The sequence below is a fragment of the Varanus komodoensis genome, unplaced genomic scaffold (genome assembly GCF_004798865.1).
Source record: "Varanus komodoensis strain SLA01 unplaced genomic scaffold, ASM479886v1 scaffold5, whole genome shotgun sequence".
Classification (NCBI taxonomy): domain Eukaryota; kingdom Metazoa; phylum Chordata; class Lepidosauria; order Squamata; family Varanidae; genus Varanus; species Varanus komodoensis.
This window is the reverse complement of record NW_025336087.1, coordinates 40,454,657-40,480,950: the sequence shown is the minus strand read 5'-3', so window position 1 is coordinate 40,480,950 and position 26,294 is coordinate 40,454,657. Positions and strand designations below refer to the sequence as shown.

At 39.6% G+C, this 26,294-nt stretch overlaps 1 protein-coding gene across 1 annotated transcript in view; it reads right to left on the bottom strand.

Moving 5' to 3' along the window:
• LOC123031393 (contactin-associated protein-like 4) overlaps positions 1-21,525 on the bottom strand; it is a 252,751-nt gene extending 231,226 nt beyond the window's left edge. The window contains exon 1 of the mRNA XM_044446298.1: positions 21,441-21,525. Coding sequence (XP_044302233.1) covers positions 21,441-21,525 — 85 coding nt within the window. The remainder of the gene's footprint in view (positions 1-21,440) is intronic.
• Positions 21,526-26,294: the final 4,769 nt, after the last annotated feature.

The window sequence follows — 26,294 nt, the reverse complement described above, 5'->3', positions numbered from 1 at the left end:
ACAAAGCTCAGGGAGTCAAGGTTCCATTTAGATGCCAGGAAGCACTTTCTGACAGTTAGGACCCCGAGGGTGTGGAATGGGCTTCCACGAGAGGTCGTTGAGGCCCCATCAGTGCGGATGTTCAAAGATAGGCTGGACATGCACATGGTGGGCATGTTGTGAGCGGAGCCGGCTCATGCCGGGGGTCAGACTAGATGGCCCACGAGACCCCTTCTGACTCGCTCTGTTTCTATGTTTCTAAGCTCCTGCTCATCTATTCTAGATCTCCTAGAGACTTACAAGCAGATCCCAATCTACCTTCTGCCCACCCTTGCTGTACACAGTGGAGTCAAATATTTCTTATGACATTCTCTTTATGCACTGTAGGTCAGGGGATTACCTGTAGAAGAAGTGGTGCAGCCTCACTTCTAATCCTGGCCCAGCTGCAACACTGAGAAGCTCCCCATCTCCATGTCTTGGTTGAACATGGGCATCTAAACAGGAATGCCTAAGTGCACAGCTCTTCTCCCGTTCAGGCATGCACATCTACACATGTACAGTATGTGTGGATAAACAACCTGGGCCATGAACATTAGTTTTGCCTTGAGCTGATTCTTGCTTGCTGGAAACTAAGGTCTCCCTACACTGAATGGAAGGTATGGAGGAGCAATGCTGTACATCTGGCTGAATGTACCTAGATTTCTTCAAATGTTTGGAAACCCAAATCACATACCCTGTGCTCCACTGAATGTGCAGATTCCTCCTTCAGGTTTCACTTAACATGTGAAGTTGGGTTGCATCAAAGCTCTGAAGAATCTCTTTGTGGACTCCCTCTTCTGCTCAGCCCTAACTTAGAAACTGAGCTAGGCAGAAAGGAAAACTCATAGGCTGCACAACTGGCGACCTCCTTCCGTCGTGTGCAGCAGCACAAGTAAAGGCTGCTGCATGCAGTGGTGAAGAAGAAGGTTGCTTGGGGCTCGATTCCTGCCACAAACACTGGGCACCTTCATCAGAAACTCAGACTCATTGCTGTGGGAAGGTGGACCAAAGCCCCAGGAGCCAATCCTAGGGAATTTTTACCCCAGAAGGAATTCCCATTGTGAAGAACCGAGGCCACATGAAAATGCTGTCATGTAGGGATGAGGATTTTCGGTCTGGCATGGGGGGCTCCATACTGCCTCCCATGTATTCTGGAAATGGATGGAGCCAAACAACAGGCTGAGATGCAGACTTGCCTATGATCTGGAACCTTGAACAACCAGGGTTCTAGACTGCTTGGAACCTTGTTCAGGTAAGTGCATTATGTCATTCATGGTACTGGTACCTTGCTTTCTAGGAACTTTTTTGAAGGTTATCTATTTATCTTTATATGCAAGAGTTGCTCAGTTGTTCGTAGGTCAAATTCAATGTCACAAGAACAGATTGAAATTTGCTTTTTCCTTCTGCTTTGCCCCTCTGTGGCCTCCCAAATGCTCAACAAATCTCTCCCAGAGCAGTTTGGGAGTTTTGAAGTAGGGGAGAGGGTCACTGGGTAGAATACTGTCCTTACTGTATTTTTGCATAGGAAAGGGGCTGTGGCCACTGGTCATTTTGTTGACAGGTGGCCTAAAACTCTCTTATGTGAATGCTGCAAAATTAGAAAGGGCATGGAAGAGATCTAGGCCACTTGAACTAGTAAAGTTTGACAGCTATATTTTCATTAGATAGCTTAGCTCCAATATAAAACACCATCCATCACGTTGGAATTATTTATTAATATAGCTCTCACAATGACAGATAACAAACATCTACAAAAATCAAAGTAAATCAGGAGAGACCATATCATAAAGTAGGACAACTCTTCTATTATAGAACAAAAAAGAAGACACTCTGTTTAATATACATCAAAGTCATTTCCTGAATTACTTGGCACATTTAAAAAGGAACATTATTTAAACATTTATAAACCTCCCAATAACAATGATCTTTGCAGTAAATTCACAGAGATACCTGAGCACATACTGATTAAAAAAGCTTTGACTTTGCTGATCTACATTCCAACCTTTACATTGTAGTTTTGATTATTTATAATGTACTCCAGTTCTTTCTTTTTTTCTGCTTCTGTTTGCTTCTGCGTTTGTGTGTCTCTGTGTGTGTGTTTGACAGAAGATATGGTTTTCCACCCTTTCATCCAAATATACCTTTCTTCCAAAGGTTTTCTTCCTTTCTTCCAAGGGTTTTCCACCCTTTCTTCCACAGAAACAAACTACCCTCTCTCTTTTTGGTCTGATCTCTATCTCTATCAGACCAAAGAGAGGGTAGTTTGTTTCTTTCATGTTGGAGTCCCTCTCTTGAAGCTGTGATCACTGCTATTTGGAGCGAGGAGGGCGGCTAAAATCCAGTCCTCCCCTCTCCATCACAGCTTCCTGCTTTCTGCGAGTTTTCAAAGGGGGCATCCTAGAAGGTGAAAAGGGAGGGAGGGACACAGTGCCTGTGCCATTGTGTCATCTTTAGATGGGTTCAGAGGCCAACTAGAGGGGAAATGATCAACCAGAGAACAGAGGGGAAAGCATAAGATTTGACACTCCTCCCACCTTGTCAGAAGGAACTTGGCAGAGCAACAGGTAAATTTGGAGTCTTCCATATAAAGGGGGATCAGTCCATAGGACTGCATATTTCCATACAGACTAGATTACTAATAATATTTGTGTTCCTGAAAAGTCTGTAAGGCTGTCTTTACACTGATGACAAAATCTATACCTTTCCAGAGTGTGTAGCACAGTTCACAAATTACAAAGGGTGCATAAAAGTGTGTATTATTAAAGGGTATATAAAATGTATGTATCTTGAAAAAGTATTCCTAAAAATAGTTACACATTTTCATGAAAACTTAACAGACATGCTCATCATCTTAAAATGATTCAGAATGGAATGCACTTAAAAGATATATGGACATATATACATATACATAAACCTATGAACCTAAGTGACATCATGCTTGATAGATTTGAGCATCTCCAAATGAAATGCATATTTTGAATGCATTTCAGCACAACATCTACATTTCAAAACATATTTCATTCTAGAATCTAAATTTTGGTGATTAGTTTGGTGTATTTTTGAGCCAAGAACTGCATCACAAACTTCAGAGAAGTGCACCATCTGAAAAATAATTATGTTCGGATAAGCACATTATTCTGGGTGGTAGGGATCAGGTCAAATGCAATCCTGGAGCATTCCCACCCTCTTATCTGATCTTTGTGACAAACTGCACTGTAGGAGAGACCTTGGAAATGCAGGCAAACATGCTGGCCTATGTGTTTGCATTACAAAGCTGATTGAAGCAAGAGCCACTCTAAGCCTTATGTGTGAAATGCTAGAAATATCACAGTACACTGGCTTAGCAAAATGATTGGTGTTTTATAATAACAGCATGGAACCTGATATATAAAAATGATACCCATAAAGCTCAAGTTAAGATGTGTGTGTGGGGGAGGAATTCCTAATTTTCTGAAAATGGCAGCCAATTTTGTAACCTGGGATTCAGCATCACTAATTTACATTTTTATTATTTTTAGGTCCAAATGCTTCTCTATGCTAGTCTTACTGATTTCTAGGCAAAGATTAAGTTCTTTACTCTTGAGAGATATTCTTGAATATAGGGTGAAAAAATACCCTCTTTTCATTTTCCCCATACCATGCATGCATTTGTATACCTCTCTCACATGTGTCCCCATACTCACTTTCCCTCTAAGTTAAGCAGTCACAGACTTTGCAACCATTTCTTACAGGGGACTTGCTCCAGCCCTATGTTAAATTTGGTTGCTCATTTTGACAACTTTCTCATCTCTACAATATAGTACTTCTTGAGCTATTTGGTGATATGGGCAGTATCCTACACGTGGTTGCACTGGCAATTCTGCTTAGGGATATATAACATTAAGTAATATGTAAGTATTAAGAATACATAAATAAATAACTGTAGATTCATATGAATAGAATGATATTGACGGTTTCATTTTCAGTTGCTCCCTAATTATTGTGCTTCATAAATGCACAATTTCCACTGTCTTCTTATGCTGTGAATCATCAAGTCCATGATTAATCACAGTCAAGCACACCAGTTCAGGCATAGAGTTAGTCAAGATATGCTGCCATATCTTATAACAGACAGAAGTCTGAGAATACACAAATCCTTCCTCCACTGCCATTCAAATAGACCATCAATATTGGGAAAGGATAGTCTTGAGCAGCAGCAGCATTCTAGCTTTGCACAGATGCTACAGCCAGCCATGCTTGGTTATGGTTTCTACAGTCTTTTTGCTGTCACAAAAAAAGCTAACTACAGTTTTTAAATCACAAATTTAGTAATGAAAGGATGTCCCATAAATTGGCAAATGGGATTCATTCACAAAGCTCTGCAGAGTGAACAGGAAGCCTTTCCACCTGGACTCCTGTTGGCCACTGGAAATGAAGTATACTGGCCAAGGGACAATGGTTCCTGCTCCTGAAAAGCCAGTTTAAATATCATCCGAGTTCTTCTCATCTGCTTCTCATCTGTCTCCATTCAGCAGAACAATTTCATTCAGCTTAGCAAAATCATGCATTTACACACACACACACACACACACACACCCTTCAAAGTAAACTCTAAACATCAGCTGGGATTGCTCCATAAATACTGTTCCCAGGAAAGAAGTAAAATAAAGAAAAGTTATCTTTCTTTTGTGTGTATCTCTGTTACTCACAGATAAGAATGAACATGGGTAATTCTCAGCTCAAGTGCAACCAAACTGGCAGACAAATTCTCACTGCACCCACGTCTCTGTGCTATTTTTTAATTGGCAGAAACAGCATCTCCTTGTTCTGGATACACACAGAAGATGCTTTTTGCAGAAGGAGATGAGTCTCCCCATTACATGGTCTTGACTGTAACACACTTGTTGTGTATCTTCTATACAGTCTGTGTGTCAGACAAACAAGCTGCCTTCAGCAGTCCTTTTAGTTCATCCCACTGGACAAATGTTGCCAGCTATAATGAAAGGACTTAAAAGGCCAAATGATATGTGATGTAACTAGCATATGTGCAAGTAATATGCATCTCTCTTGTTATTTTTTTAATAGCCTGTTATCACTAAACAGCCCGTTGTCTGTGCATAGCCTCAGGGAAGCCTAAGCAGCTTGGGCAAAAATGGAAAGTTCCCTTGAAATACAAATAGCTTTGGAAAGGCAATTTTTGTCAGAACTGCCATAGGGAAAGAGTTAAACTCCCCCTCCCAACTTTCTCACCCCACCTGGTCCCACATAACAAGAAATACCTTGCACACAAGGTAAGACCTAGCTGGACCCAGAGAAGGCCAAGGTTACAGAAGTTTCACAGGACTGTTTTCTGTGTGCAAAGGGAATGCAAGCTTCACAGCCTGAAACAATAAGCTTTGAGAAGTTGAGCTGAGTGTGCAATCACAGCACCCTCCCTCTGGAATTTGCCTTCTCAGATCACCACACCAAAATCAAAAGAGACAGGAGCCATCCAGCGAGGTTTAGTAGTATGTGTGTAGTCAAGAGCTCTTCCTCTTGCAGTTTTCATAAATAAATGGCATCTTGATGACACGGAAGTCAGACTTAAGGATCTGTCCATGAAATTCAGGATCCAATACAAACTGGGCATTTCCAGGGCCATGTGAGTCACGTGGTCAGCAATAGATGGGGAATGGATAAAGGTACAAAAGGTCCTGTCAGGACCCTGGATCAAGAGTCTCCTTATGCAGAGGTCACCCTCAAGATGGCAAGAAGTGGTTCCTACATATGGAAATATATAATATAATACACATAGAATATACATATAAACCAGTCCTAAGGATTGGTCTTCACGCTCATCGATCACCATGCCACACTTGGCCTTTTCCTTCCACGATTCCAGGATCAGCCACCCCTATGACTTGGCACACCTTCAGATCTCTAAGATATATTGCAACTTCTCTAAACCCTAATGGACAAAGTCATAAATGAATGGCCTGGGATATCAGAGGAATCTGGAACAGATTTAAATGACTTTGGATTTATACGAATCTGATCTGCAAATTCTGCAGCAGATTGGCTGTTGCAGGATTTGTCCCAATGCACATCAGCACTAAAGCATACTACTACTAATGTGGATCTGCACAAGAAGAAATAAATTCTGGTTAAAACAAAAACAAAACAAGGATGCTGTCTATGACCAGATGATGGAAAGACATCTAATGATTTAGAAAGCACAGATAGAACTGATTTTTTAAAATCATTTCCATCACTATGAATAACTGGGGGTGGAGAAGGAGTAAAAGCTGCAGTAGATTTCTCAAACGAGGTTTTTTGAAAAGTAAAGAAATGGAGATGCACACAATAAAATTAAATTAAAAGAATTAATAATTAAAAGAATTAAAATCTTGATTTGTCCATAGTTGAGAGGGCAGGGGAAAGAAGGTAGGCGTTGGAAGATAAGAAAGAACACTTTCTAAGAAACTTCTCATAAAGTCAATAGCTAGGGTGTGCAAACTATTGAAACTCACACAGCTGCTATTGTGCATACATTTTTTTTTTTCTGGAGCAAGCCAGATTCCTCCTTCATGTGTGTTCAATGATTAAACTCAACAATTTCCAAAGGGCAGCAGGGATTCCCTGTGGGAACTAGGGAGCGGTCTGCCACTGTGCATCCATAGCTAAATGGGTATGACTAGCCCTTAGTAGCTTAGGGCCTGATCTGCTGGGTCACCAAAGTGACAAATGATCATCATGCTGTCATATGCTCAAAACGAAAGTCTGATCCTTCACTCTTCCATTCCTCTCAGCCTCTCTCCCCCACACAAGCATAGTCAGGGAGAGAGAGCAACAGAGTCCCAAACACCTTTCCTCTCCTTTAAAGGCCCATTCACTGATTCCAATACATATATTTTAATCCCTCCATGGGCAAGATTTCAGAAAAAATGGGTGGGAGGGAGAGTTTAAACTTCCCTTTCCCATAGCACCATGATATTGATCTGGATCAGTAACTAAAATTGTAGTGAGAGCAACACTGATGTGATTTGCATAGCATGTCATTTAGCCCTAAAAATGTAGAACACATTTTTTTGGATATCTATAGGTCAGGGGTCAGCAACTTTAAACACTCAAAGAGCCATTTGAACCCATTTCCCACAGAAAAGAAAACACCGGGAGCCGCAAAACCCTTTCAACATCTAAAATGAAGATAACACTGCATATATTGTTTTTTACCTTTATGCTATGTATAAAAATACTGTAGTGTGTTGCATTTATGAAATCAATGAATGATTCTTTTATATAATCTCCATCTGTGAACGGCTTCCTGTGCCTGACTATTGCCTGAGCAGCCACAAAACTAGCATATGCAGTTGAATTTGCAGATTTAATCCACTTCTTGAAATTACTTTTGCTCCTATCAACCTTCCGCATCAGTTCCGAAATGGCTTTTTTCTCTCATCTCCATCCGGATATTTTTGCAACATTCAACTTTTTGTTGTTTGCCAATTTCTCACCACATATTAAGCATACTGGTAAACCAGTCTCATCAACAGTGAAAGCAAATGAATCTGCCCACGTACCATTAAATGTTCTGTTTCCTTCTGAAACTTTTTTTTTCTTGGATTTATCCATGGTTGGCCTACCGGGGGTCAAAAAGCTCAATAAATCACGTGCCAGCTGGTGTCGCACACTGGCGGTTGTGACGCATATTTTGAGTGACAGGGAGCTGCAGCAGAGGGATGAAAGAGCCACATGAAGTTCCAGAGCTGCAGGTTGCTGACCCCTGCTATAGGTAAATAAAAGATCATCCAATCTATCAAGAGGGTGAATAGTTTTTCAAAAAATCTCTCTTAGGAACATACTTACAGCTCTAGATAGGAAACGGCATCAACTTTGCTTCTCTGGAAAAGAGTGTTGCCTCAAGACTCACCTTGATGTGGACCAAGAAAGAGTCTTACTTAGAGTTTTTGAAGCTTCAGATGTCTTCTCTTTGTGTAAGTCAACAGCAACGGCATCGTTTCTATTGACTTGCACGATGTGGAAGAGAAAGTGCAACTGGGAGCAGGCAGTGGTGGAATTGTGCACCTTGCATAAAAAAGTCACCCAAGCAAGTGGACCATTCCATCCAACGACTACCTTTGTAGATGAAGCTTTCCCCTAATATACAGGTCAATAAAAGCAGTACTGTCTCCATTAGATGGGAGGGAAGGAAGGCCCTGCATGTCCAAGAGTTGTCAAAACCCTAGTGCCCACCTTTGGAACATTCCATGAATCTATTTCCAGCAACAATAGGGACTGTTTTGGGGGCACACATCAAGAATTTGCCACCTGCCCTAATACCCTGTGAAGATCAAAGCGGTTCCAACCTTTGGGACCAACCTGCTTCACTTAAGACAACATTCAAAAGGAGCGTCTGTGTCCATACTTGCCCTCCCATCCCCTACAATCAGCAGCAGGTGCCCTTCTCTGGGAACCCTCCGTGAATGATATTAGGAGGGTGAGTACCCGGAGGAGGGCCTTTTCTGCTGTGGTGCCCCACTTATGGAATGCGCTCCCCAGAGTGGTCCGCCTGGCGCCATCATTATTTGTTTTTCGGCGCCAGGCCAAGATCTTTTTGTTTAAATGTTATTTTAATTAATTGTTAATATATTTATTGGTTTCATTTATAGCCTGGATGTGTCCAATTTTTATATTTTGTATTGTTATTTATTTGCTGGAAGCCGTCCCGAGGCTTATGCGAATGGGGCAGCATACAAGTTTCCCAAATAAATAAATAAATACATTTATTTATAAATAATAATAATAATAATAATAATTATTATTATTATTATTATTATAATTCAGGAAGGCTTGCTTCTCTTTGGAAAAAGTCTTAATAGTTGCTTTAGTTTTCAAGTTTCCTCACACACAGTATGGATGTGATGATAACTCACCTACCTGGCTTGCAGGAGAGTCTCCATGTAAAGTTGGCATACAGTATACTTGCCGGTTAAAGAAAACTCTCATGAGATTTTGTTTAAAAGCAAAACAGAACACCCCCATTAATAACCAAGTCAATAGCTGGAACCAACTCAGCACCTATTGTGCATGCATTTTTAAAGGCTGAGACAAACCAAATTCCTCTCCTTCTGGGTTCAGTAATTAAGTCGACAATTTCAAAAGGGCAGCAGGGGTTTCCTAAGTGACCTAGGAACTGGCCTGCCTCTGTGCATCCATTTTCCATCCTAAAGTCTAGGGTTTGCTAGACCCCAGTAAAAGGCAAGAGTGTGTGTCTGTGTTTCTCCCTGCCCCCCCTCTCTCTTGCGTGAGAGAGAGAGAGAGAGAGAGAGAGAGAGAGAGAGAGAGAGAGAGAGAGAGACTTATTTATATACACACACAGAGATATCAGCCCAGTGTGGAGGAAAAATGTAATTTTGGCAGAGTTTATTGTGTTATTTGGCTAAGCTATTACATAGTCACTAAAAGCATTAGAGTGTCTTTAAAGAGGACTCAGTACCTCATGTTTTAGATTTTCTCTTTAAAATTAGATAGGAATCCCTTCATTGATCACTGAAAGAAGCTGTAGCAATTCTAATGGTCTGCTAGCTCAAGAAAGTGTCAGGACTTTGCACTGTATGACAGCCTGACTATTACCACCACCATTAAGCACTGAATATTGAGAAGGTTTGGAAAAATCTATAATGGCATCAAGATAATCTCCTCTGCTTTATCAGAGATACAGAATAGAGCACTTTAATTCACAGTCTATTGACCATTTACATCCCTTAAAAAAAAAGAAAAAGAAAACAAAACCATCACCAGGAAGAAAAGACACGGTTAAATGCCCCCACCTGATGAAGTTAACACATACTTTTAAAAGGATTGGTGTAACTATGAAACAGAGAAAAGAATCATAAGTTGAAGCAGTGCAGCAGGTTAAACATACAGAAGGATAGTGGGTAATCCTAGACTGACCATTGCTTGAGTATTCACCAAGCTGTATGTACAGGCATGATCACAGTTATGCGAGAGGAAAGATGCCCGAGAGTCAACTACACCATAAAGCAAATTGAGTCTCATTGCATCTCCAAGATTAGCACATGGATTCTCTAAAGAGTCTGTGTTACTTAGTGCATGGTCAACAGTTTAAAAAAAGATGAAGCATGTAAAAACAGTCATTTATTTTAACTGTCCATAATGCCTGTGAGTCCAGCTTATGATGACTACACAGATAACCGAATGCAGAGTTACGTAAACAGTTCTGGATATATCAGTCCATACAGATACACACATGCACCTGTAGTATGAACATATGCACTGGGGAAAAGGACAGTTTCTCAAGACTAACGAACACAGTGCAATAGGCATAATACCTGATCTAACAACTGAAAGTCACAAGATCCAGCTGCCTGGACTGGATAGGTGCACTGTTCCCCATCCTCAAATTAGTTTTGGGAGCACAGAATGTTGCTGCTGAAATTACAGGATCTCATGAAAGTACTGTTTATGTAAAGAATGAACTCTAGTACAGATCTGTGATCTGAAAAGTGTCATACTGGCTCAAAAAGCTTTACTGCCTTGATAGATAATCCTGAATGTCCTGAAAGATCAAAATGTTTACCCTCCATTTTCTATATGTTATTTGAAATACATAATGATTTGTGTGCTTCCATATATTGTAAGAGATAAGACATCGATCATCCAGTTTATTCTCTGCAAGGAGATTGTGACATAGAATGAAATGCATTTGCAGGATGTGACACATGTACTGATATATGAATCTCAATAATATGGCCAATACCACGGGTCATATAAAACTACTTAGAAGATTGTCTGTAATATCTAAAACCCTCTGTAATATGCTGCTCTACAAGGAATGTGCATAATAGTTAAATAATTACTGTATCTTGACACACTAACCAGTAGTGCCTACCTTTAATCAAATCAGAGATGAATGGCATGATGAAATTACACTTACAAGCTGGTTACCTCAGGTGCATTTGATAATTGAGCCTGAATGGGTGTCATTAACATGTACTAATAGGAAATATCATCAATATGTCTTATTAAAAAATCCAATTACTTCATGAAGCACCTTGCCAGAATGAGTTTTGTTCAATGATTCACTACCTCTGTATTACCTATGCCTGTTGCATGACACTTTCTCACTGTGTATGGTGCAGTTTAGGAGGAGCTGACTCCATTTCCCTGAAATATTGCATTGTTGCAATAACTTTGGAGGAATCCACTTGTTAAATACCACAGAACTCACAAAGAGTCATTACCTTTACAGTGGTTTTATCCAGCGGCTGACTTCTTGCAACTGCTAGACACAAGTTATCAGGATATGACTAAAAGGCAATAATGAACTTGCCCATGATGACAGCAAAATTCTTCTAATTTTGAAAAGCTCTTGGCAATGGGATGCAATTATTAATAAAGTGTCCAAAAGTGAAGAATATACTTATTCCAACAAATGCTAAGACTAATGCTTGGTGTTTGCACACGCAGTGTATCTCATCTAATTGTTTCTTAAGGCCACATATGCAAATGTGTTTAATTGCAAAAAGATTTGTTACAGAAACAAACGGGCACTCTAGTAGTTAGAAATAAGCCATATCTTATTCTTGAGCACTACCAAGTAATGAGATACACTTAATAAAAAAGTAATTAGTAGACCTGTTTCCCAGCTGGATAGACTTCTTACTATTTTTATCCCGCATGATTTAAACCCTTAAGGTAGTTTCCACCATTGGTCTAGAGGTATGGTATTTAATTTATAATTCTGTAGTTATTAATTTAAAACTACTTAAAATGTCAAAAGTATGCAGGCTTCAATCACATTTCAAATCATTGTACTGAAGGTACTCATTAATTGGAATATAAACAGTATCATTTTTAAGTGTCAGGCTATGTTCTTCTTTTCCTAGCAAACCACAAGACAAATTCACGGTAGGTAATAAATTGCCCGTTAAACCCACGACTGCTCTTATGGAAATCAAATTCCAGTGGAGTCAAAATAGGGTCTGTAGAATTATTCTTTACAAAGCAGCATTTTCTTTGTAATTGTATACTCCACCTCCCTTACCTCTTTTGTCCAGATACGTCAAAATTCAACATAAGTTCCATAATGTTTTCATAGGACACATGAAACCTTTTCATAGGTCAAAAAGGAGAAGGACACAAAGTACAGTGACTAAAAAAGCAATAAATAAATAATTTTTTTTTTAGGCATGAGCTGTCACTTGAAAGCCAATTTGAAGAAAGATTTAACCTTTAAGTTCAGTGCATCCTTTAGCTTCCCAGGTTGGGCTTTCCAGGTGGGTGTGATGCAGACAAACCAGCTGCCCTCACCATGCCCCTTTTCAGTCTGGCCTTCAAACTACATCCAGCTGCTACCCATTCCCACTCAGAGAACAGCAGGATAACAAAGTAAACTTCGAGAAGAATGAATCAGGGTACAATTCTATGCAAATCTTCTTGTATGACTTTTTCTGTCCAAGCATAAATAAATTTCCTACATCTATTTCATAGACTTTTGGGTTTCTTTTGGCTTTCATTTCATTCATTCAAATATTCAAAATTCAAATGTTCATTCAAAAGACATTTGGCTTTCATACCTGATTTGTGATATAATGCATATGTCAGTACCATCCTGTTTCTAGACTACCCAATTAGCAAATTGTCTTGACGTGAATGTTTGCAATCTTACAACCAGGCAATGGCTGATTAATTAATATGCATTTGTTTAAAGATGGCCTGAAAATGTTGCCACTTAATATCTATTTAAATAAGTTTTCAAACATCAAAATATGCATTTTAAAATGTATTTTGTTCCTTTTAAAATGCATTGAATGTTTGGAAGTGTGAAAAACTGGCTGTTGGATACCTTTCAGTTTTGCATTTCTTCTTGATCATAATGAGCAAGTCAATACATAGTGGAATTCCAAAAGATTAGATTCCTCCATTATCCTTTTGGAGAATTCCTTTGGGGCTGCCAGAAGTTTGGGGATGAGGGCAGCAACAAGCAATGCAACCTGTCCAGAAAATGGGTAATATATACAAGGAAAGCACTAAGGATATGCTGTGACTTTACAAGAATATGCAGGACACCAGCAGCTGCTGGTGAGGTTAGACCAGTACTTGGGGGAATGGATCTGGTCACTGGGAAGAAGGGAAATACAGGCAACTTTATTTGGTCTGGGATGAGAATGGCACCTAATCCAAGATGGTGGGCTGGATGCTTTCAAGAAGATGGGATGGAACTCTGTCCTTCCTGCAACTTCAGAGAATCCTTCCTGCCCTCTTCTTTTTCTTTTTCCCCACTCCATGTCTCATTCTACATGGAAAGGGTGATTCAGCCGCAGCATCTAGAGACCCAGCAGAGATGGACATTTCCTTCCTGCAGCATGTGCATTCTGCTGTTAACACACACACTCTCAAATTATAGATGTCAAAATTGCTTTTCCTATCCACTGGCACCACCATAGCAACCAGTATCTAGAACGTGTGGATCTTCACATGTGCCCAGCTTTTCTGGGCATGGAAGGATATTACTGGTGGGGGTTGGGGAGAAGGGAGACAGGAAAGCCTGAAGGTGAACTAATTCATGCATGTCATCTTGGCTGAGGTACGGGGCTTTGGGGGCAATATTGACCCACAAAGCCCTGCCCTCTTCCCTCTTTGGATTTGCATCCCCCTCTCCCTGCCATGTTGGTTTCTCTGATCATGGTGGGGGACCTGAGTAGGATATATTGGCAGGCAGCCTGATTGTCTGGGTGGTGCCCCCCACAACTTCCCACTGTTAGAAGGGATGGGTAGAACTTGTTCACAGGTTATTAGAGGTTCATTGCTTCATTAATTGAACTGATCACACTTAGGCAGTTCACTGCTAGCCCATGTCACTGGAGTTGAGTTGGTGAGCACCCACAGGCAATTTTACAGAGATTGCCGGCTTTACACTCAGGGTTTTCTGGCATCTCTGGGTTCTGCAGAAAGGCTCCCTGCACTGGGATGTCATACTCCCACCTGGGGGGTGGCAGGTGGATAGATGCTACCCAACAAAGCTTGAATGCCTCAGCCAGTATGATCACAGGTAAGATGCATAGAGAGAGTTGAAGCCCGCACAGCTCCCATGCCGTTCTGTTTGAAATGAACTTAGCCCAAGCTTATGTATTCGTCCCGTTGTTCCTCCCTCCCCATTTTCACTTTTAAATGTATAACCAGCTGGATTAGAAGCAACTGAAAAATGAATGGCTCTGCTGCGAGTGGGGAAATTACAGACAAGAAAACAATGTTGTTGATAGTGAGGGGAGAGGCTGGCTTATGATAGCCTGTTTTGCAAAGAAAGAAAAACAGTTGATAAACCTAATTCTATCTTGGGAACAAAACACCAGGGGTGAGGGGTGAGGGGGAGGGGGGCAGAAGAAGAATAGATCCACAAAACAGACATTAGGAATAGCAAGGTGTTGCCATATTTGTTTGTTTATTATCTTTCTATGCCACCCAGTACCTGAAGCTCCTTGGGCAGTTCATAACAACCTACAGTATGGAGACATGCTTAAGAATGGCACACTCAGAACTTTCTCTGTTTAGCTGTTATGGGAACCAAATTCCTTCTTAGCTTTTAACTTCTGTCTCCCAGCTGCCATGTATAAGTGAAGATTTTCGTAGGTATAGGAAAGTCCAGAACGCAGTGCTGCACTATGAGGAACATATGCTGCTTTCTGCAGATGTAGCTGCATGGATGATGATGATGATGATGATAGAAGAAGAAATGCCCACTAAGTGACCCCACAAACCTGAATCAAAAGTTAGCACATTGCAGCTACTATTTCCATGTTCAGTGGCTTAATTCCAGCCACTCTTTTTTAGGTGGTGTAATCCAAATACACCACCTAAATCCAATGCATTTGGATTACACACACATGTGCCTAATAGGTGTTCTGCAGGGTTTAATCTAAGGCAATATATGGTGTTAATGTTTTATTTGTACATTTTAATATGGTTCTTGGGGACTCTGTGGAGAGATTGGGCACCCCCACTAGTGTGCTCGTGGGTAGGGGGTGGTATGACATTGGAGGATTAACTGGCCAATAGAGGAGAAGTGGGGTCAGATATTGGATTGCTCAGAGAGCCATTTGGCTAATGTATATAAAGTTGTATTATATAAATAAATATATTTTTGTATTTAGTGATAATTTATTATGTTGTATTGTATTTCAATGTATTTTATTGTGTTGTAAGCCGCCCCAAGGCTTCGGCAAGGGGCGGCATCGAAATGTAATAACAACAATAATAATAATAATAATAATAATAATAATAATAATAATAATAATGAAGCAATCCATGTTCAATGTTTCAATCTGTCATATGCGGCACTGTTTTGGTAGACTTTGTTTACTCTTCTTTATGCTACTCTAGGCATGTACAGATTTTGCTAAGTTCATTCCATCAGTATCCCATGGGCTGCCTTTTCTTTTGTTGCCTGCTCATTGATGGAATATGATTTATTTGTTTATCTGTAATGACAATTGTCTTCATTTGCAAATATGTTTTTGTGATTATGGATACTTGCATGAATGCACATTAGTGCAAATTCTCACTAAAAGTACAATAAAAAAGCAGTTTGCAACTCTGCAGAATCTGCACAGCTTAGAAAAAGCCTGCCTCTTGCAGAATCTGCAGGTCAAATTCATGGAAATCTGACATTATTTACATCCATTGCAAGTTTCTCCAACAACTGTATGATATAACACACACTGGATCTATATAGGAAAACTCACTGTTTCTGCCTGAGCACCAAATCTCTGAAAGAATGATAATGATCAACACCAGTTATTACTATTGTTATCACATTGGGACAGTTAGTTATTGTAACTGCTGTTGCTCATTTTTATTTTCCGGATATTTTAAAACTGGATAATTGGTTTTATCCTTGTTTTTCTCATTATTTATCGGATGCAATGTGTTGTGTTGTTGTTGTTATGTTTTGCTTTGTTCTTGGGATTTTTGTTCTTTGTAAGCTGTCCAGAGACTTTTAGTAATAGGACAGTATATGAAAACTTTGAATAAATAAATAAATAAATAAATAAATAAATAAAATACCCCCCTATTGGGGCACGATAACTGTCCTGCACTAACCTTGCCTTATTTTCTCCTATTATATCCCTGCATTTGATTTTAACTGCTCTGGTTATCATCCTCATTCACACCAAAATCTCCAATTTCCTGCTGTTGTCTTTATCTGTCCCTCTCAGGGCACTTCTGTGAGGAGCAGTAAACCTGCCACTCTACAAATGTTGTTGAACTAGAACTCCCTTCACCGCTGACCATTGACCATACTAGCTGAGCCAGATGGAAGTTGAAGACCAGCAGTTTCTGAGGACAACTTATTCCCCACTTCTGGCATTTCTCTCCCACCCTTTAAATCTCTCTTCAAAAATCACCTCTTCTATGAAGCACTGGGCATAAGTTCTTAAACTTTAGTCCCAGATCAAACATAGCCAATGTCCACACAATTTTGTTAATGGGCATTAATTTCCTACCTTCCATCCTGACTCAGCTCCGGTCCCTATTAATTCTCCCCTGCCTCTCTCTCAATTCCTCCTCCTTCTTCTCTTCCTCCTCCTCCTCTGGATTTTATCTTTCATTGTTCAACTTTAAATGGAAAGGTCCATGGAGAAGAGACCTATTTTTCCCCATTATGGTATTCTGCTAAGTGGCGCGCATCAAACACTTATTAATGATTGTAGTAGCCCTCTCAATCACAAATAAACAGCGATAACTTTACTTTTACTCACATATGTCTACTACTTCAAAGGAGGCCAGAGCAATGAAAGCAGACAGTAAATTTCTACATAGACATTATAATCGCCACCTGCAGTCCCTTCAAATAAAAATACAGAGAATTAAATGATGATCATATAAAGCAAGTCATATAACACTTGCATTTCCTCAGGAAATATTCCTTCAGGATGACTTAATACTATCTTGAATCTGGAAATGATGATCTCATAATTATATCACTGAGGCTCCAATCCTAAATGCACTTACAAGAGAGTAAATTCCATTAATAGACTGGAGTTTATTTTTGAGTAAATGAGTGTAGGATTACCATGCTCATCCGGAACACCAACAGTGCAACTCTTCATATGTCTTCCCAGAATTGCTTCCCACTTTTGTTTGTGAGAATTTACTACCACTTTAAGGCATATTCCTATGGCCAATTGCCGGCCACAAGCCTCACTGAACTCACTAGATTTTACTTCTGAATAGAAGCATCTAGGGTTATGTTGTGGTAGCATAATTAACATCACCTAATAAAATAATCTAGAACCTTCTACATTACGGAAATAACACGAAAAGTTCTTGTCTGCTTACCAGTGGATAAGTCCCATTGAATTTAATGGGGATTTCATCTAAATAGAGAAATCCAACATTATACTGTAGCATAAGCTTTCATGGACTAGGAGGTACTCTGTCAGCTCTGGGCCACAGAAACTTACGCTACAATAAATCTGTTAGTCTTTAAGTTGCCGCAAATTCACTTTCTTGTACTTTTTGCAACAGACTAACCTGACTGGAAATAGCAGGAAGTTTCCTCTAATTAACTTCAATGAGTTTCATTGTGCAGAAGGTTGAAAATGCATTGTATGTACACAAGGGAAAACAACTAAAACTTTTATTTTTAAACAACTGCTTTGTTCAATAGAAACAAAACATTCCATGTGAGAAATCTTTGTTTCCAAATACTGATCAAATTAGTCTGAATCATTTTAGGCACTGCGGAGCTGAAGTGTGTACATGGGTTACTTCACATACTGCTTCATTTCTCAAGAGGTTCAAAGGTGGTGTTACACATTTCAAAGTTGCATGACCCAACTGCAGACAAAGTGCTGGGAAGGGTGCTGTCTACTGGTTTATTAACTCTTATGGAACCATCTTCAAAAGAATAGTAATACTAAAAGTTTGAAAAATGGAAAAAGACCCACAACACATGTATGGCACCCTGACCAAAATTTTAGAAAAGCTTTTATCCATATTGCAATGTTTCAAAGTGACCTTTCACAGCTCCACTTTTATGCCTGCACAGACTTTATTCCCCCGCCCCCACAACAGCTTTGGAAGTTTTAATTCTTTAGGAAGAGATAACTTTTGGAGTTGAATTGCATGCACTTTTAAGGCTAATAGTATTTCCAAGGACAACCATTCCCATGCTCGGCAAACCATCTAACAATAATCTTCAGAAAAGAAATAAAATATGTGGCCTTTAAAATCTTCTTTCTGGGCTGCATTGATAAGACTTGCCAATTTCTGATATCTTAAATAAGCATGTTACACTTTTACATCTGATAATGGGTTCTCTCTGACTCAGTGCACATGCTAGGAAAGTTGAGAACTATGACATATGTGAAGGGCAGAAATACATATGTGTCCTGTTATTAAACACAGGGAAATTTTGTCTAGCATAACTTGCATAAAAGATTTATATTGGTGCAATTACACTTAAGTCAGAAATGGTCAGCAACAGAGAGGCCCGTAATTGCTGCAGATGTTCTCTTAGGTCAGGGGCAGAATCATAAAAGTAGGTTAGGGTGGACCTTAAGACTGGGTATTAGAATATCCCATAGGAATCATAGATTAATTTGAGAAAGCAGTTTCTCAGTATTATGGCAATGCCCTTTAATAAAGAAAATTGCTGAGGAAAACCAAAGCTTTAGAAGTTCATTTTTACTTCCCAAGGTAAGACTTACTAGCTCTTTCAAGACTGCAATCCTTGGCACAGTTACCTTGGAATAAACTTCAATGAACACAGTGGTGCTTACATCTGAATACCATGATTTGAAATAAGGTTATAGATGTTGGAACCCTGGGGCACTTCAAGAGAAGTGAAAGCTTTAATGTTTAGTGGCTCCAGTATACAGTTTTGTGAGTCCAGTCTGCAGGAAATACTAAAGTAATGTGAAAACAAGTCAACTGAAACTTATACATAGAAAATGTACTAATCAATGAGCATTTCCTGATCAGGTTACACTAAAGGTCAGTAGAATGTATCCACTATCAGAGAAAAGGCACGTCATTAAAATTATAGTGTGACTGTGATGCTTAATGAAAATTTTAAGGGGGGAAATGATGTAAAGTGACTGAATTTGAGCCAGACAAATTTGGCCAGGCTTTAGTTCTACTGATATTGATGGAGCAAGCTAGTCATAACTGGGATTCTGGGTTGGATCCAGAGTTTGCCTGTCATAAGAGAAAGGAGCCATCCATGAATGGACAGGCTCTTCTCATGGAAGGTTCCTCCACAAAATTTTGGGGGTTCCTCCATCTCCCCACTCACAGGACAGCAGACTCTCTATTCAGCTGACTCACCATATTGCATTTTCAAGGTACTGCTGTGACAGGGGCTGCCTGGGGAAGAAAGGTGTGGGAAAGTCCACTTCCAACAACACAGTGGCTTCAGAGTGAAATTGCATCCATCCCTCAGGCTGCACCCAATGCAATGACAAGTACAGCGGGTACAGTGCTACCCAGCTTGAGTCTTTGGGACAGGGTGTGTAGTAGTAAAGTAGTACATATCAAACTCATACCTTGTTCTAAAAACTACAAGCTATAGCCCTTTCCTTTATAAAGCTAAGCATACTCTTTAGTTTTTACATTCCTCGTGTTTCACACCTGAAAACAATATTCATTAGAATACAAATTTATTTTAAAATCATTGCTTTACATCAGACTGCATGGAAATAGATTTCTGCCAGCATTTACTAGATCCTCATAACTCAGAATTGCATTGTCTCGAAGTGTCAGAAAGTAATCGTAGGACATATTTGATGTTTTTATTCATCATCATTTCATGCTGGATAGATGCTTGCTATATTTTTCTCTGAGCATTGCTTCCTAAATTGTAAGAGTGACCTCTAGTGCTTTGCAGCTTCAATATAGTTCCTGAAGTCCTATTTTTCTGAAGATTTAATCTGTCTTCCTGCAAGCATCTGATTTAATTCTGTACATGGTACCAAATGTTTTCAGTGTGCGATTCATTTATTGATGGCCTTTTGAAAATGGGTGTTTTGATGAAATGCATGAATCAGAATGATGATTTTAAAAACTGGATAAATTGCTGTAAGGTGGCTTATGCAGAAAACTTGTTATGCCTGGTCAGAGGTATTCTATGCACTTGTATGTCAAATGAGATATCATGACTAAAAGACAGCCAAAGATCAGTTCAGTCCTGTGAAGCAGATATGATAGCATAGTCCAACCCCGAACCTTTAAAGGACACAGCACCTGATGAAATCACACAATTTCCACTTTCTTCATCTATTGCTCTGATGTTCTCAAGCAATTGTTCCTTCCAACAGTGCAATAATGTTATTCATGAATTCCTGCTAGTCCCTTCTACTATACTTGCTGTTCCTTGCACTGTTCTATGCACTGCACATCTGGGGACTCCATTGAAAGAAGTGTGCAAATGTTAAAACAAATATTGAGAGGCTAGTTAAAGTGTTTGCTGCAAAATTGCCAGTATAGTTTAATGGGGCTTTCAGGACCCTGGGATCAATTACATGGTATGAAAGAAGGAATGCAAATGTTAGACAATGATATTTTTGTGCATACCAAAGACATTCAGATCTGATTCTGCCTTGGAAGAGATTTATCTCAAATCTCTAACAGATATCTGATATGTAGGGTTCTCTCTAAGTTCTAGAGTTGCATCGAGATTTCCCTTAGAGATTTCCCTAAACTGCAGGTTTCATTAAAAAAAAAAAAGTAAGAAACATCCTTGCATACCACAGCTACTATCCTTCTGCCTGATCACACCTGAACATTTACTCTTTCTGTAATCCACGAACATCCACAAAATCTTGTTTTCCACATTTGCTCCTTGTCTTTTCAGCCATTCATTTATTTATAACCTTTCTACACTGCCCAATAGGTGAAGCTCTCACGGCAGTTCACAACAACCTTGCTACCTCTGCCGTGCTCTTCTGCTCTACAATATAGTACACCAGAGTTACTTCTTAATTCAGGAGACAGAGGCTGCTACCTGGCTGCAAAATTGTACGCTGCTAAAAGCCAAGGTGATGCAGTGGAGAATGTCAGCATGTCAGTTATCCCCATGAAACTCCTTGCAGAATATGGTGCTCTTATATGGCAAGCATTAAATAAAAATAGAAAGGAATTACAGCAGAACATGCAGTTAACTGGCAAAATGTGGATTTCTTATTATTTTGCAGTCTGGCTTAATCCACAGTGACTCTGCTTGCAATCTGGCAACAAATGGTAAATGATAAACAGGGAAATCGACAGTTTATCAGCCCCCGAAACATTTTCATCTCATCTACTAGCTACTGTTAAGATTGCAGCAGTCCTGATTTATTTGAAGAGCTGCATTTTCAAGTCTGGATCTCATAACCATAATAACCCATAAGTTTTCAGAACAGTATGGTCCTCCAAGTTAAATATCCATCTGGAATACTTACATGTGTTTCCTGCTGCTAATATATTCCAGTGATGAAGTGGGAGCAGAAACAGCAGCTTGAAGAAGATTTCAGCAAAAGAATCCATGTTCTCTTTGACCGAGGCACCCTGAAGTGTCAGAGTCTTAGGAAACAAGCACAGCTGCGGTGCACTCCAGTCCTGTCCCTGCCGCCTCTCTCCTCCTTCCTTTCTGTGTCTTTCCCGGCTTCCCAGTAGCCAAATAGCTCAGTCAGATGCTCTCTGCATCTCCACACAGGCACAGGCACACACGCTCGCTCCACAAATCTGCTCTTTCCCCCACTAACCAACAGTAGTCCCCGAAGAGCGGCTGCAAGGATCTCTCCTCTAATTTCACAGAATCACTCAGAGTTGAACTGCTAGACTAGCCGGTACAGTTTGGTTACTGGAGCTTCACGTTCATAATGTGTCCTGGACACCCCTTGTGGTGACAGGTAGGAAATGTGAGTCTATGATGAAAGCCAGACAATAAAATGAGCAGCTTGCACATGTGTGCCTGCACAGGCTCTCTGCTGGATTATGACTGTTCCCAATTCTTTACGGTCACGCAAGGGGAGGGGAGGAAAACAAGGAAGGATGGGGAGGAAGGAGGAGTGGACAATGATATTTGTTTTCATTATGGCCATCCTCTTCCAGGCTGCATTTAAAGACAACTTTCAGCTGCTACATCATTTACACAACCTGAGGAGAATGTCATAGTTTCACATCAGAAATGGCTATCATGCCACAAAATGGTATTTTGTCATGATGTGTGCAGTAAATCCTGCATTCAGCCACAGAATCCAATATTCGTCTTCAACTAATGCTTGGAATATTCCCTGGAGAGTATTTCTTTAATAAGATATGGAGTGAGCGCATTCTTATGAATTGCATTCCCACAAATAAGTAATGTGCTGCTTCAGAAGCTCAGTCTTGCAGTTTACTTTCCACACTCACAGCATAATTATAGGCATAAAAGTGAACAAGCTGGGGTGACTTTGTACTAAACTAATGAATGTTAAATTGCAGGCACATGAAAAAAACTTTTGTAAGGGAGTGTTTGAAAATCAAATGCAAACATAAATAACTATTAAATAGAACTGTGTCAAGATACACACAGAGAGTGGAACCTGTTTATTAGGTATCTTTCCATACTGGAGTCATCCACTGAGTTATCTTGTATTACTACTGCTCTTTATCCTTATTCCCAGAATAATTATTTCCAGCTGTCTTTATTGTGTAAAATAGCACTAGATTAAGTTGGAACAATAAAATAGCATAGTTAAGAAATGCTTTAATGCAGTTTTATGGCCCAAACCTATGCATATTTACTCAACAGTAAGTCTCACTGAGGTGAATGGTTCTTATTTTCAAATGATATGCTCGTTGAAATCCTAGCACAATGTATTTGGCCACAGTTCCTGTACTGAAGTTATCCATGGGGTAGCCAGTTTAAATGGCTTGTAAAAAGACTGAACGAGAGGAGGCACCAGCAACATCATCATCAATGAAGCAAGAGTAAAGGAAGACCCTTGAACTGGTGCTAGAAAACAATTATGTTCTTTTATGAAAGGTGCCCAACACTTACCAACCTTAGGTCTTCCTCAGGGTCAAAGGGTTTCCTTGTCAGTCAATTTTGCTAAGATAATTCACTCAAGAACATACCATGTGCTAATCTTTTAGAACTATTCCAACCAGTGTTATGGTTTATTTCCTTGTTATCATAGTTTTCAGTAATATCAAGGTCTAATAGACCCTACAGAGAATACTTATAAGAACAATCATGAAAATAGAAATACACACAAAATTGAATACGCATAAAAGCCAGCAAACACATGAATAATCCCTTTCCACAATATCATGTTATATTGTTATATTCATATGTTGATTCATATATTCATATTTGATTTGTGTAGTCCTCCTCCTTTAAAATAAACTAGTCCAATAGATAACAGTAGTTATCACACTGGTTTAATAAATGTAGTAACCTAATCAATGTATGTGTGAATTGCATTCAGAAATGGAAGCATACATAGAAAGGAAATACTTGGACGCACACAGCTCTAGTGGATGATTAAGGCTTTGGTCAAGGGTGTTAACTTTTAACAAAGGAATGATAGTAGCAGACAATGTCCCCCTTTCTGTTTATTTCCAAAATACCATAGAACAGCAGTTCATCATTTCCTTGGTAGCTGATGTCATCTTTCTGCCAGAAATCATATTTCAATGTTTGCATGCTATACTTTTCACTTCTTTCCAATTCTTCCATCATTTGCAAAAATTGCTATTATGCAAGCTTTCTCTTCAATGAAGACACTAACAAAGCCAAGAGACCCACTTCCTGTGCAAAAGGGATACCAAATAGGTGTCATTAGTCATATGACTAATGGGTTTCCCTTCACAGGGTTTCCCTTCAGTGAAGACACAAAGCCAAGAGACCTACTTCCAGTGCAAAAGGGATACCAATTAGGTTCCATTAGTCATATTAGGTTCAGTTTCATTCAGTAGGTATCAGTGGCAAATGGTCACTTGTCCCAGTCCAGCCATTTGGTGTTGTGGCTGGAGCAATGGATTTGGACCATGGGCGGTTGCATCCAAAGTTCTGCTCAGCCTGAGCACTCACTGCATGAGCTCAATACTGTCTCTTTCTCAGGCTGCCTTACCACATAAGGCGGTGGCAGAGTAAAGGGGTTGCTATCTGTGCTACTCGGAGCAACTCAGAGCAAGATTTCACTAGACTTACTAAATTGGTGCAGATCAATGATTTGTGCTTTTGTTTTTAGACCCTGGAATTGGTTAGATTCTGAATTCAGACAGATTCCACTGTCTGATCCCTCTCACATCCCATTTCTGCCCTCTGGGTCCCCCCTTTCCTTGCCCTACCCTATTTCCCTTGATCAACAATCATTCAATAGTTTCCCAGACATTTTAAAAATTTTGAAATTTCTCTTAAGATTTAGTTGACATCTCTGAGATCTTAAAGCTAGAATGAGCTGACATCTTTTATTACGTTTATATTTTTGCAGTTTTTGAGAGAGTCTGCAAAGCTGGATGGTGCTCTGAGGCTGAGATGTGCCACGACCCCTCATTGGTCCCAGTACAGAGCTTCAAAGTTCACTGACAACAATATGATTGTTGTGTCTGAGCGTGTCAAAGTGCACCATCTTCATAACTAGAGATGATGAAGCAATGCATATCTGTTAAGTGCTATATATTACTGCTGCACATTATTGCCCCTTTATTATATATTATATATATTTGCTTAATTATTTCTTCCCCCACCATCAACCCCCTCAAAACATTCTACAGCACTTCAGATAAGTAGTTCCAGCTTTCAGCCTAATTAGTTGGAAAAGAAGCTTATTCAAAAATAAATGTTTGAATCTCTGCAACGTAAGGGGAAAAGGTCTATGAAACCCTCCATAAAAGTGGACCTCCATATTCACAAGAGTATCCAGGATACATTATTTATCTCAAAATGCACATAAAAATAGGCCGAACGTAAAATCCGTGATGAGGATTTTCTGTGGAGCAGTGTTCTTTAAATTTATTCCTAAGGAATAAATAAGGATGTCATTACTGCATACATTATTATTCTGGTATTTTAGAAAGTGCTAACATTTGTTCTATAACATGACCAAGATCAATCAAATCAAATGCTCAAATGTGAGGGAGGTCACAGGTCTCTCTTTGAATGAACTGCTGATCAATACGATCACCCACCTAGTTTTATAACTGGAGAAAATGCCCTTTTTTGTACCACAGCAACCATAAATATCTTATCCACAGAGTCTCAGCAACAGATATTAAAAAACAGGTATATCTGGCACTCTGAGGTTCACCATTATGATCCTTCTTCAAATTCTGTATGATTCATAAAGTGAAGGCTGGCTGATAAGAGCAAAATAATATTTGACTCACCTTGATGACTATCTGCCCTCATCTCAACACACACACAAACATACACACCCCACACTCCCTTTCTCATTGCTCAAGAAGCTATTTAGCAATCCCTTTCAAAGCTCTCCCTTTATGTCTTACATGAAATGTGTACTCTTTGAAGGACTCAACTTTCACCTCTACAGGCTTGCCAAACCTTAAATCTCTTTTTTTCTTTTCCCCTATTAAAAGACCTTCTTACTGTCCTTTTTGTAGTTCACTGACATTAATCATCATGCCATTTAATGTTATCATTGTGGCCTTTATTTCTATAAACCTTCTACAGGAAAATAAAAAATCCCTTCTGTTCCGGAGAATGTTGCTCTGTATTTCTTTCTATCTCTCAAATCATATCATTGAAGAATAAAATGTATGCATCCTAAACTATCCTAACTGTATTTGGGAACAAAACTTAGATCTTCCATCTGTTTTAACTGTGTCATAGAGCTTTTATTCTAAATTGGGATTAGGAAGAAGACCTTAAAAAAGGAGACCTTGTGGACATTTAGGCATGGAGAAAATATTAACTGAGGTCACATTTTATTGTGAATGTGCCTGATTGTCCTTTGAAATGCATACTACTCCAAATTTTATGATGAGGGTGTCAATCAGTGTAGTAACAGGTAGCGGGAGATATGGTATCTGGTGGAGGACTAACCAGGTAAATGGAGCATGGCTCAGGAAATTAACAACTGTGCCACGTTCTGGCCCTTCTCCCAACCACAAGTTTGGTGGTTGCCCTATCGGCCTGTCCTCAGGTCTCTGGAAGCTGCTTTCCAATGCCAGATTGGCTGCCTCATGCACTATTAAATCATGGATGAGGGGGAGGTCTTATTGTGCACCAATCTAGCATGCATAACCAAGCTGTGGGTGGGTGAACAGGGAGGAGTTATTCTCTTCCAGCTTTGCCCACTTGGTAC